At 48.5% G+C, this 12,780-nt stretch overlaps 1 protein-coding gene across 4 annotated transcripts; it reads right to left on the reverse strand.

The window, feature by feature from the left end:
• Positions 1-291: 291 nt before the first annotated feature.
• On the reverse strand, positions 292-12,306 carry LOC149340699 (uncharacterized). 4 transcript variants are annotated; one of them, XM_089549528.1, is made up of 3 exons: positions 12,110-12,306; positions 11,722-11,823; positions 292-2,928 (listed from the first exon to the last, which is right to left on the reverse strand). In XM_089549528.1, exon 3 carries the CDS (start codon positions 2,920-2,922, stop codon positions 661-663), a length of 2,262 nt encoding a protein of 753 aa, XP_089405654.1. In that variant the 5' UTR covers positions 2,923-2,928; positions 11,722-11,823; positions 12,110-12,306; the 3' UTR covers positions 292-660. The 4 variants fall into 4 exon arrangements, with proteins under 4 accessions (XP_089405654.1, XP_089405653.1, XP_089405655.1 ...); XM_089549527.1 differs by lacking the exon at positions 11,722-11,823; XM_089549529.1 differs by lacking the exons at positions 11,722-11,823; positions 12,110-12,306 and adding an exon at positions 11,459-11,707.
• Between the last annotated feature and the right edge of the window lie 474 nt (positions 12,307-12,780).

A 12,780-nucleotide genomic window follows, 5' to 3' on the forward strand; every position in this document is an offset into this window, starting at 1 on the left:
CTGCCACTCTCTCGTTAATACTGTAAAACTCCTCGATGTTGCCAGCTATATCCTGATTAATGAGGAATCCCACACCTAGTTCTCGCCTATCTACTAATCCACGATAGCACAGTACATGCCCGCCCTTTAGTACTGTATACGCCTCATCTGTCCTCCTAACCTCACTAAGCCCTATGATATTCCATTTAATACCGGCTAATTCCTCCAATAGCACTGCTAAGCTAGCCTCACTTGATATAGTAACCATGCGGAAATGGGAGCCATACTGACCTCTTTAGGCAAGTTGGCAGCTTGATGTATTTATTTCTTTTCCTTGGTTCAACTCCAATGTTCTTCGTGGTTTTCTCAACGATGCCACGCACGATTAACGCAATCACCGCAAGATAACGCGGCTGTGGAGGCGCCAGAAGCAACAGGGGCCAAGGACGTCGTGTCCTATGTGAGACCAGTAGTACACAAGAATTTAGCGCACAAGACAGGACGAGACGGAAAGGACATCAAGAGCGCTAAAGCGCTCTTGTTATCTCTCTTTTCCTCGTCCCGTCTCGTCTACTAAATTCTTGCGATGCAAAACGAACTAGCCCAGCCTCATGCATTGACGAACCAGTAGTATGTGTTGCGTTCCATGTTCGGCGCAGCTTGCACTCACCACACTGACACTCACAATTCCAACGCCGCGCGCACCTGCAGCCAAAAGTAGTCGCGCACACTTTCGTCGGCGTCTCCGGACGGCGCTTGGATGTACGTCTTAGTCCGGAATAAGTAAGCCAGCAGGGGGCACAAGCTGGATTCGTCCATCTGCTCCCTGCGAATGAACACCATCTGGTTCTCGCGGTCCGACTCGAAGAGCCGGTGCTGCGCCAGCGTCAACTCGAACATGCACCACCGACTCTCCGTAAACTGTCTGCTCAGCACGAACAAGGACTTGCGGCTTTGGGCGATGCCTCGGCACACGTTCTCCGCGATCGGCAGGCCCGGTATAAAGTCCCGCTCCGAGACGCACAGCCGGAACCGACCGACCGTGGATTCCAGCGTGGGCACGATGTGCTCGTGAACCCACTCGGCGTCCGAGCTGTGGTAGGAGACGAAGGCGTCCCATAGGAAGCGGTCTCCTGAGCGCAGTCGTCGGTAAGCCCTGACCTTGACGCGAAGGAAGAGGAAGAAGTAGCGGATGTACCACCTGTTGGTATATACGGCGTACCCCGCCACCGATCCTACGAGAAGGAGCATAATGGAGGGCACCCCTACTATGACGTAGTAGTCCGGCGGTAGGCACGCCTGCGCGGTGCCCGGAGCTGCGTCCATGACGAGCACGTTGGACAGCGACCCCTTTTCGCTGCAGACGACGCAGTCCACGCAGCAGTGGTTCTTGGCGGTTTCGAGCAGGAACAGGGCCACGTACTTGATGTTGCAGTCGGTGCAGTCCCAAGGGTTGTAACAGATGCGAACGTTCGTCAAGTTTGCGACGTCATTGTACATGGATTCGTCCAAGGCGCGGAGTTTGTTGCCGTCCAGACGAAGGTTATCGAGATTAGCCATCCTCGAGAAGATGGGCGCAGGCCATTCAGAGATATAGTTTATAGCTAACGTGAGCTTGGATACAGGGATACTGAGGAACAACTCGGGGAAGAGGACATCAATCATGTTTTCGCCCAAATGCAGAACGTCTAGGCTCACAAGCGGAGCGAATACAGGTGTGGCATCGTGGAATACGATTTTATTCTTCGTCAGCTTCAGTGACGTCAAGCTTACCAGACCCTGGAAGGTCTCATTTGTAATAGTTGCCAATTCATTGTTCTTGAGTTTGAGCCTCCTTAGACGTGTAAGACAGATGAAAGGGGAACCGTACATGGCTCTTAAAGAACAGCGTTGCAAGTTTAGGTTTTCGAGTAAAGGGAAGTTACAGAAGGCGCGATCTTTAAGGAAGTATAAAGGTGTACCTTTAAGGTTGAGATTCGTGATAGAATTGTTTCGTAAAGGGGCTGGAGAAATGGTGAGCGAGAAAGATTCGTTGGATTGAAGGACTGTGTTTTTAACTTTAAGGCTTTGGAGAGTGTCGATAGAGAATACAGCGTGAGGGATGGCGCGCAGTTTCGACCCCAGAAACGAGACATTTTGCACACCGCGCATAGACCTAAACGCATCCCTCGCCACACTCTTTAACGGCGTGTCACGAAATTCAAGGTCTTGGAGGTTTGGCGCCAATGACAAATCATCCTTCGTTAGCGTGTCGATAGAGCAGCCATGGACAACTACGTGCGTAGCATTTCCCAGTGCGTCTTCATCCTGCAGCATTTGAAACAGGCTGTCAGTACCTCTGGGAGATGTCACAATTCCACCTCCAGCAGCTTCCGAGATATTTCTTCCAGAGGTCCCAAAGGCAGCGTTACAAATACTTTGAGATTCTTCATGTGTAACGTCACGTTTGTCACCGAAGTCCTCTTTCCCTTTGAATGCAATAAATACGTTGAAGCTGCAGCTGGTACCATTGTGATGGCTTGTGCAGTCAACTATCTGCGCTGGGAAAGATTCATTAAACTGCACAATTTGGTGGAAACTTGTTATATCATGTACAAAGGGTGATGACGTTTCATTCAGGAGTACCTCGGAACAACATTCAAAAGCAACACTGCGAAGAGACAGACATGCTCCTGAAATGTCCTTAGAAAGCCCCGGTGGAAAGAAGTTAGACAGGGACGTCGCAACCGCCTTCAAGATGCCTCTTCGAGGCCGGAGGTCTGGTTCTGGCTTAGCTACCACGGAGCACTCGACATCAGCGTCTTCGTTGCTTCTAGGGGTCACTAAACAACCTTCAAGAGATACAGTTCCCACGTCTTGGTCGTCCGTTCCGTTGCACGGTGATTTTTTCTGTGCCGTGGCCACGTAGAGCCATAGTACACCGATCAGTATCTCCACCTGCATTTTATGCTGGAGTGAAAAAAAAAGAACACGCATTATAATCTGACCATGCACAAGACACACTCGTAAAAGTCAGGAAAGCACAAGTCTGTTCATCCTACAAGATTTAATTTGCGATTACCATTTTGTTTGTGCGTCGCCCTTCACTGGCGTGCATTAATTGATAAACGGCCTTTTTGTACTTATGTATTTTTATAAAACAACGACGAGCACCAGGTTATACGTTAATGTGCGAGCATCTCTAGTTGTCATGTCAAGAAAAATAACCGCAAGCACTATGTTGCAAATGTCAGCTAAAAGTCATTTCAGTGAAGACTGTTCTCATTTCTCTCCTCTAAGCACTGGAATCACGAATAAAAATGATATTTAGCGTAGTTGACACTTCGCAACAAGTTCATTTATATTTCTAAGTCTGCGTCTCCATTTTGAGGGAAGGAAGGGGTTCGAGACATCGGCTATGACAACTAGCTAGCGTCCCAGTATATTCTTTTTGCATTTGGCTGAAAAAATATGACGCGTTAGCATGTTCTTACGAAGCAACAAGAAACTGATGGCTATTCCTGTTATATTAAGCAGGCTGTTGTTTTAGTGAATTCCGCTTTCGCGACTTTGTTGTAGCACTAACCCGGCGATTCATAGTCTGTCCACAGAAATGTGCAGCAACAGTTCCCGACAGTGACGGCTTCAGGAGCGTTCATCCATTTCCTCGTGGAGCTATACTGTCGCATTTTATTTTGCTCTGAAGCTCCTGCAAAACACAAAGGGAAGGTAGAAGAGGTCGTGAATCACGGCCCTGGCATAAAACTGAAGTTTTAGCTACCATTGTTAAGTTTCTGCTTACTGTGGCCACTGTGTTATATAGTGGACTTTTGGTTGATGATGATGATAATGATTATTATGGCAATGACGACGACAGCGATGATGATAATTACTTGCTTTCTTGCTGATGAGGGTTACAGAAAAGCAAATGACAAGGCAAGCTATGTTTACAGCCTTCCACTGACGAGCCTTCTAGCTGGGCAAGGCTGAACACAGAAACCAGTCTGATCACCTAATGCTAAAGTGTTCGTGAAGATGTAAAATCCTTTACGACATCATTAGCGTTCACATCAGGGATATAATAAGCCCTCCGGAGTCACGAAATTCGCTGACTGCATGGTCGAAAGAGGCCACGTGACGTTGTGACGTCATCACAACCTGCCCACCATGGTAGGTGGCAATTATATTCATGATTGGTCGAGAGAGGTAAGGCAACGTTGTAACGTCATCGCAACCTGCCTTCCGGGGTGCGAGAAACGTGGCTTTTGCGTTGCTCAGTCGAAATCGAAATCAAACATCAGAAAAAAATGTGATATATGCAAATGTCGGCACCGTAACAGCATAGCGGACACCTGCTACTGTTGATAGCGGTCCGAATTGGGCGGTTTGTCGACTGAGAATTGCAACGAAACTGGCGGAGACACACACAAAAGTTGCAACAGAAGCTGGGATAAATGCGAACTCTAATGATATCGCTCTCCGCACTTAAGGTTTGTTGAGCATCTCCAGATTTTTTTTTCAGAGCTTACGCTGTCGTCACCGCCCTTTGTCGTCATATTAACCCAGCTGTAATCAAGCACTTGCAACCAAAAGAAAATCTGCGTCAATGAAGCTGTCAAAGGGCATACGGTGCCCTAGAAAAACTCACACGACCGTTATCATTCTGTGATAATCGTCATATATATACCGCTAGCAACAAGTGGAACGCGGACAAGGCAATAAAACACGAACTGAAAAATGAGAAGACCTTAGCCGGGAATAGCTCAATACTAGCGCCGGTTAATTTCACTTCGAAAGAGCGAACACCGCATTTTAGTAGTGTTAATCAACCTCGCGTGTATTTCTTCTCCATAGCTAGTATACGTTCTGGCTTTTGTGTTGGCATTTGATCACTTGTCCGCGTTTAATTTGATGCTTATAGCACAGTTATAGACCACTCTTTTTTATTTTTCGGACATAGTTGCTCGCCAAGTAGCACTTATATTGATAACAATGAAATAATCCTAGTGATCTGAGAAATGGCAGGAGATGTATTCGCAGTGCTGGACCAATGACTGATTCTGAAAGACGAGGAGTCGCAGTAGGAGTCATAAGGGAGGAGAATTGCGATGTCACACATGAAGTCACTGGGTTCGGGCCACCCAGCGTGGGGCGCTGCCGTGGTGCGTTCTATTGACGTCATCACTGACGTCAGTGCAAGCCTCCTGAGCCTCTTTTCACCGTAACCGGTGGTTAGCATGGTTACCACCCTCCAGTTAAGTGAGTTGAAAATTGCAAATGGGATCTTGAGGGAAGAAAATTTCGCAGTATCTGTCTCACGTATCTCGGTGGACACCTGAACCGCGCCGTAAGGGAAGGGATAAAGGAGGCAGTGAGAGAAGAAAGAGAGAAAGAGGTGCCGTAGTCAAGGAGCACCGGAATAATCTCGACACCCTGGGTATCTTTACCGTGCACTGACATCGCATAGCACACGGGCGCCTCTTGCGCTGCGTCTATGGAGGCGAAACGCAAAAGGCGCCCGTGTGCTGTGCGATGTCAGTGTAGGTTAAAGATCCACAGGTGGCCGAAATTCCTATTACTATTGCTACTACCACAACGGCATTCAATCCAGGGAATGGAACTTTGCCAGCGACCACTGTGAGATAATCTCCATTCTCACTGACATTCGAAGGTATTATCAGGAACTCGCGCCGTAGCAGAAACAGCAACAATTGGCCTGAACATCGTGTCTGCAGACGCATTTGTTACATCTTGCGATGCCATCACGAGCGTTAGCCGATGAATTGGAATAAAGAGGAAAAATATATTTTGGTCCTGTTTTACTAAGGTCTTCATGCATTTTAAGAAATGGCAACAGACAGTTGAGCAGGTTCATGCCTCTTGCACATCGTATTATGTCCGCTGAAAAATTCCTGCCTGCTACGCAAAGGATGACCGGTTGCCCCTAACGTTACCCTGGCCATTCCGGAAGATCTTTTATTACGCGAAACGAGCGCATGTGCAAATAGGCACTTGCTTTCAAGCTGGCCTTAGCGACCAGCGCAACTTCGTCATCAGGGGCGCTATGCCGGAAGGCCCGAGTTTGGCGCTTGCCCGAGTTTCATCCGAGTTTGCGATGATGGCAGTCAGTGAACGAAGATAGCGCGGAACGTGCGCAGGCAGCGGACAATAAAATGTAGAGATAAAGCCACGTAAAGGCGATACAAGCGCACCCTGCGCGCCTGTTTCACACTTCAAACACAATACACTGCGCAATACGAGGCCGCAGCGCTACCTGAAGTTATCAGCGCCATATCAGCAATCGCGAAATCGTGACTTCTCTGCTATCTATCTGCACACTCGCCGCTAGCTGTTTCACACACCTTTTCGGGCGCGTCAAAGGCGTGTCTTCTCTTTCAGGCTCTATCTGTCTCTCCATTTCCGAAGACGAACAGTGCGCACTAGGTGCACTCTTGTATCAACCCTTTCTCTTCTCTCGAATACGTTAAAAGGCAACAGATAATATTATGAATATTTTGTTCATTTCCAAATGTATTTTAAAATCTGAATCCAATGAGGCGTGGTTGAAAAGCATAGCTTTAGGAAATTAACAAAGATTTGACACTTTCTGCCGCTAGAGGCGATAGTGAGGCCATTGCTTGCAGCGTGGCTTGCATACGAACTAGAGCGGCAGCCCACCGTGTCGAAAACGAGAGAGCTCTTGCGCTGACACGCCGCCGGTAGCGCTGCCTTCGACTGGAAAGACTGGGCAACTACTACACGCTGAATCTGTCTTATTTTTCGGCCATTGCAATAATATATTTTATTGTGTCGTATATCAAAATATAACAGACATGCATCTTCTGGCTTGCATAATAAACAAAAGCAAAAAACTAAATTTCACTACACCCCCGCGTCACTGCTGCTCTCTGCAGTGACCTCAGGTGGAGCTCTCCGCTGCTACGGCCGCTGCCGCACCCCGCTATGGCCAACCATTGCTTTTAGTACGCTCTTGGCGAATCTCAGCGGTAGAAATTGGCCGTGCGAGCGGCTGTGATGCGGTGTGCGAAAAAAAAAATTGCTGTTAGGCTGTATTCAGTGATTCATTACGTATGCCTGTTGTGTGTGACGCCTCTTTAGTGCACTGCGGATGCGAAGAGCGTGCTACCCAGCGACACAACTCATCCTATGTCATCAGACGCTGACTAAAAGCTGGGAAGGGGGTGGCGTACGTATCTGCGTAGTATTTGTTAACGTCGCGCACTTCAAGGTTTTGCGGACTGGTTTCGTCCCTAACGTCGATCGCCGTTGTATACCGCAGGGACATCGCATTAATATCATTCGGGCAGGTGAGGAATCCTGTTTGTAATAATGGAATCGGACTTATAACAAAGAAAGGTGTTACGGTTGTGAAGTACGCAGTGCTTGCGTGCTGGAAATTACAAACACTTTATTGCACTGGGTCTGGAGCAGCGATCGTTTGTCGATCCCAGATGTGTTTGACACATTTTGACACATTGATGCTGAGCTTTATCACCGATGAAAGGACGGCCAAGCCAAACACCTGTGATGCGATGTTGTTGGAGTAAGACGTACTCCAAGCACCGGTTCGTCGTCGTCCTCCGTGTTTGATGCCTTGTAAGCAGGTGTGACGCGCCTTCAGCGTTGTGCTGTGGCTTACGTGGTTGCAACAGGCTATAGTGTTGTGCAATCTTGGTATGCGAGCGAAGAAATCGGCGGCTTTCGCCACGTTGCGTGTCCTTCGCAGAGGTGCTTAGATTTATCAGCGATGACGTCCGTTTTGCCTGTTATATTTCGATGGTCAACATCGTCGATGTCTGTCAGCAATCAGCACAGGCGCGCAGCATACCTGTAGCCGGCAGGGATGTTGGGAGTAGCCCACCCATAGCGCGTACGCCTATAATTTATATACGGCACGCCGGGGGCGTGACCCATGGTTTTGATTGACAGGTGAACTCGGAGCTTAACTCGTGAACGGTGAAGTGCCCCGAATTCATCTCGGGACTGTCATGGCGGCAGCAGCAGCAGCCTGGGTCATCGCTTCCTCTGACGGCAAATGTCAGTACGGCCGGCTGGACCCGTTTGCTGCCTTGGCCGACGACGAATTCCAGCGACATTTTCGCCTCTCCAAAAAATCGGTACGATGGTTGTGTAAATAGTTAGGCGACGACCCACGCCTGCGGAGAGTGCGTACCGGGCTTCATTCGCTTTCGGTCGAAGAGCAAGTCCTCTGCACCCTCCGGTTCTTTGCGACCGGGAGCTTCCAGGGGAGCGTCGGCGCAGACCGCTTTATTGGACGCCAATAAAGCACTGTGAGCCGCTGTGTGAGGGACGTATCCGACGGGCTTATCGACGCGGCTGTGCAGAAGCGGTGGCTCGCTTTGCCCACGACTGCGGCCGAGCGTGCGTATGTTGAGGAGCGTTTCCTTCTGCGCGGCGGCATCACAGACGTCGTGGGATGCGTTCACGGGACCTACATTGGCGTAAAGGCCCCTTCGAAGTCCAGCCCTGACATGGTGAAGGCCAACTCTTTCATGAGAAAGGCACATTATGCATTGAACATTGCAATCAGTAAAAAATAATTGTTCTCGCCAAGTCCTTTGGGCTACTCTACAGCACAGTGCCAAAGTCGGTCCCAGACTCTTTTGACGAAGACTGGATCAGCCGCTAACCGGTTCCACAGAACAATTCATAACATGCCAGGTACCTTAAGCGAGGCCCACAAAAAGAACGTGGGCTCCTCGGCAACGGCGAAATCGAAAGTTGCAGATGGCCACTTGTTAATCGGGCCACTGCAGAGCGCTCACCACTGTGCTAATTAATTAAATCCGACGAATGAATGTCATCTTTCGCACAAACCTCTCACTTGCATCTAAAAAGTATAGTCACAATGCTGCAAAATCGGGAAGATAACCGCCACTGCTGACCAAAAGCCGGTGCGAGCTCATTGACAACGAATTTCGGACAGCTCACATTAACGCGGTATGCATGAAATGAACAGATGCATGCAGTTCATTTCAGAACACGGCATAATATTCAAGCGATTCTGAACAAAACGAGTTTTCTCATTCAAGTCACGCGAAATTCAACGCGATGAAAAAAAAATGTGAGATAAAAAAGTTTCACCATGCGGGATTTGAACCCACGCGCTCCCATTGCCTGTCGACTCTCCGGAGCGACGCGTTAGACCACACAGCCACAGAACAGCGCGGAGTGATACACTTCTCTTTATTTTTTTTTTTTGCGGACTACTTCCGTAGCCTTCACAGCGTTGCACATGTACCTCGTCGCCATTGGCGGTCTGCTGATGACGGGCGTTGGTAGCGTTCCCTCGCGGTACAAAGCAAAATTTAATAATGCAGAAATCACTCCAAAGCGCTTTAAATCCAAATCTTGCACACTATAAAATGCTTATAAAGGTGTATTAAGTGCATTATAAAATTCAACAAACCTCGTTTGTCTAATTGCACACGCAGTGCACTTGGTGGAGCGACACACAAATGAAAAGTGCACCGGCGGTTGGCTCACGTGACCAGTTCTTTGTAGACCGCCCAAGAAGCCGATGAGGTGGCGCCGATGTGATGATAAAGCACGGAATATATCCAGATAACCCAATGAAGTTTGAGGCGTGACGAGGGTGGGATTTTGTCTTGCCACCATTAGTTCACTCATCTGAGGGCGTCGCCAGAGCTCGGGAAGATTCCGAGTTTCAGCAAACTCGGGCCTTCCAGCATAGCGCCCCAGTCTTCATGAATAGGTGCACGGAACGATAAGGTTTTATTGTGGAGCACCGGCACGGGGGTAATCTTAATAGGTAAGTCTAATCGGGAGTTCATACAAGGTTAAAGCAACATTGAAGATATATTTGGGGGGGGGGGGGGGGGGGGGATAGAGCAGGTCCTCGCCCCCCTCGCGAAATGCTTTGCTTCGCGTAAACATTCCCAGAAGTTGCGCCATACTTCCGCTCACCAGCACTAAAGCGTTGAGACGTTATGCAACGTTTGGCTTGCTAAAGGGGACGGTTTAAAAGAAGAAGAGAGAAAAGTTCTCGGGCATCTCACCCTTTTCCTATGAAGGGGTGAAACGACACCTTAATAGCCATAGCTATCAATCTAAATTACAAAAAAAAAGAAATATAAATGAAATTCACAGGAATCGTTGCATGCAAAGTGAAACGTGCAGTAGCAGCACATGATTTACGAACTGTCTGTTCACTGTGTTTGTGCCTAACGGTGTTTTCGCTTAACAAAGCATACGCGTATCCTAAACATTAGCCGCCGCGGCGTCTCAATGGCTATGGTGCTAGGATGCTGACTCGGAAGACGCGGGTTCGATCCCGGCCGCGGCGGTCGCACTTCAAAAATGGAGGCGAAATGCAAGAGGCCCATGTACTGTGCGACATCATTGCGCGTTAAGGAACTCTAAGTGGTCGGAATTAACCGGAGCCCTCCGCTGCGACGTACATACCTCATAGCCTGAGTCGATTCGGAAAGCTAAACCTTAAAACCCAAACTACAAACCTTAAATATTGCCCGCTAGAGTGATTCTAAAGTGGTATCGGCAGTCAGTAATTTCCTGTAGCCAGTGACATGAAATTTCTCGCAATACAACTTTTTATTGCTTTTCTGCTGTAATCATCCGAGGACAGGAATGAACGATTCACACAGTGACCCATTCTGGTAACTGTGCACAACATACAATTTACGAGGGTGCGGAGACAAAGGAGAAAGAAATGATATGACAGTTGAAGAATTGGGTATTGCATTTTATTCCTGGTACGTAAATGCTGATTTACAGTTGTACACCCCTTTAATTTTATTCGAATGCATTGTCGCCTAGCTTTGAAATAGATAATGAGGAGAAAAGCAGAAAATTTTCTCGGAAATAATGCAACTGTCACCATCACTTTTATATGCAAGAATTTTCACTTACGCGAACAGAAGAAAGAAGGACGCGGTTAACAAGTCTTAAGTAAAACAGCATCCGTTTTGCAAGCACTGCTCTTGAAGGTTCTCTACGAACAAGCTTCTGATAACCACCGAAATTGTGGACAACAAGAAAACCAAGGTTGCTTTGAAATGGTTAGGATTTTCAGAAAAGGTTGTTATAAAACACTACCCTCCTCCGTTTATTTTGAAAGAGAAAGCCTACGCTTTCCTGGTTTCACCTATGCTGAAACAGCGAACCACTTTGAAAACTGTTCTTGAAGTTTTTCTAAACTCACGTACGCCCTAGTTCATTTGGACGCGAGTAGTTTTTTCGCACTCAAGATACAGTATTGAAATTTTGGCGTGGAATACACAACCCCTGAAATTTCCGAAAGTTGATCTTCCCCACTCCCTTCAAGGGTGACCCATAAATCTGCCCCTGCCGACAAGAATCGTTTCCGTGGAGATCGATCACAAACACTTTCATGCCTACCTTGTGCCACCACTTAGGCATTCGTTACAACCAGCACCAGCACACTGAGATGTCTCACTTCAGAAAAACGTGCACTTACTCACAAAGCTACTGCCACACTCCACAATACAGCGATCCACTTCCTCGATTGCTTGAGCCGACAGGAGAGCCCGGAAACTGCGACGTATGACGAGCGCCTTTGGGGCTGCGGCGAACAGTGGCCACGTTCACGTGCGCCACGGCAACACTCCCCACGCCAAGAACGGCCAAGACTGCGACAGCTAATGCGACGGTGGCAGCGCCGTCGAGCAGCGTGGGTGTAGTGTCGGCGACACGTACACACGGAACTCACGGCTCGCTGACCTTTGTTCCGCTGATTTCCCTCCTGGGCAGGCGCCCTGTTGACACAACGGCGGCTACGGAAGCGGGCGCTTGAGATTCCGCGAAATTATCCCCAGTGGACTCCTGATATGCGTGCGCACAAACACAAGAGATGAAAGGAAGAGCTACTAGAATGGAAGTACGGCAATGCGTACGGCACAAACTTTCGGGACGCATATGCTTTCAAGGAGAATAGAAACGAAGAGCGACGGAAGTGCTGCAATGAAAGGATGAACGATAAAAAAAAAAAGGAAAAGGCGAGAAAGAAAGGAAAAGGAAGGTAGGAAGAAAGAAGAAAAGACAAAGAAACGAAGGAAGAAAGAAATAAAAAGACAAATGAAGAAAGAAACTGCTTCACCTCTCAACTCACCGTATTCAGTGTTCAAAACGAGGTGCGCGCGCGCATGTAGCAAAACCAGAAGTCATCTGCCGTAGGAGCGTATGCCAGACGCGGAACTGGAGTCGAAAAACAGTCGCAGCGGCGGTTGCAACCAGAGGCGTCGGCATGCGTAGACGAAATGGGGCTCGGCTTGTCCGTTGCGAGGCGACGAGAAAACGGATGCGCATTACAGCAGCCCGGGCACCCAACGATCGAGAGGCGCCGTGAGCTGCCGGATGTTATCTGGCTGTTCCTTTCCACGCACAGGACGTAAGCTCGTGCACGAACCGGCGCGTGTCTTTGTGTCAGCACCACGAGGACTCATCGCAGTCTCAAAAATAGCTCGTGCCTTTTTGCTGCTTGTTCTGCTCGTAGAACACACCAATCTCAATTGTTTACATACGAGGAGTACAGGAACGCCTGTCATTACCCGCTGCTGAGGCCTGGAGGTCGTGGATCTATTCCAGCTAGTCTTCTAAATCACAGCGGTCAGGTTTCAATGCAAGCAAAGTAAAAAAAAAAGAAATTGCCAATATTTTCGCTACGCTGCGGATTGGACTAAACTCGTTATAGCTGCCGTGTTCGCGCATGTAGCGTTAGGTTCTCTCCACGACATAGCAGCAGCGGCGCATCGCCTTCTCCCGTAGCTTTCACATCGCTTC

Source organism: Amblyomma mixtum, chromosome 6 (genome assembly GCF_055824585.1).
Source record: "Amblyomma mixtum isolate Tamu chromosome 6, ASM5582458v1, whole genome shotgun sequence".
In the NCBI taxonomy this organism is placed as follows: domain Eukaryota; kingdom Metazoa; phylum Arthropoda; class Arachnida; order Ixodida; family Ixodidae; genus Amblyomma; species Amblyomma mixtum.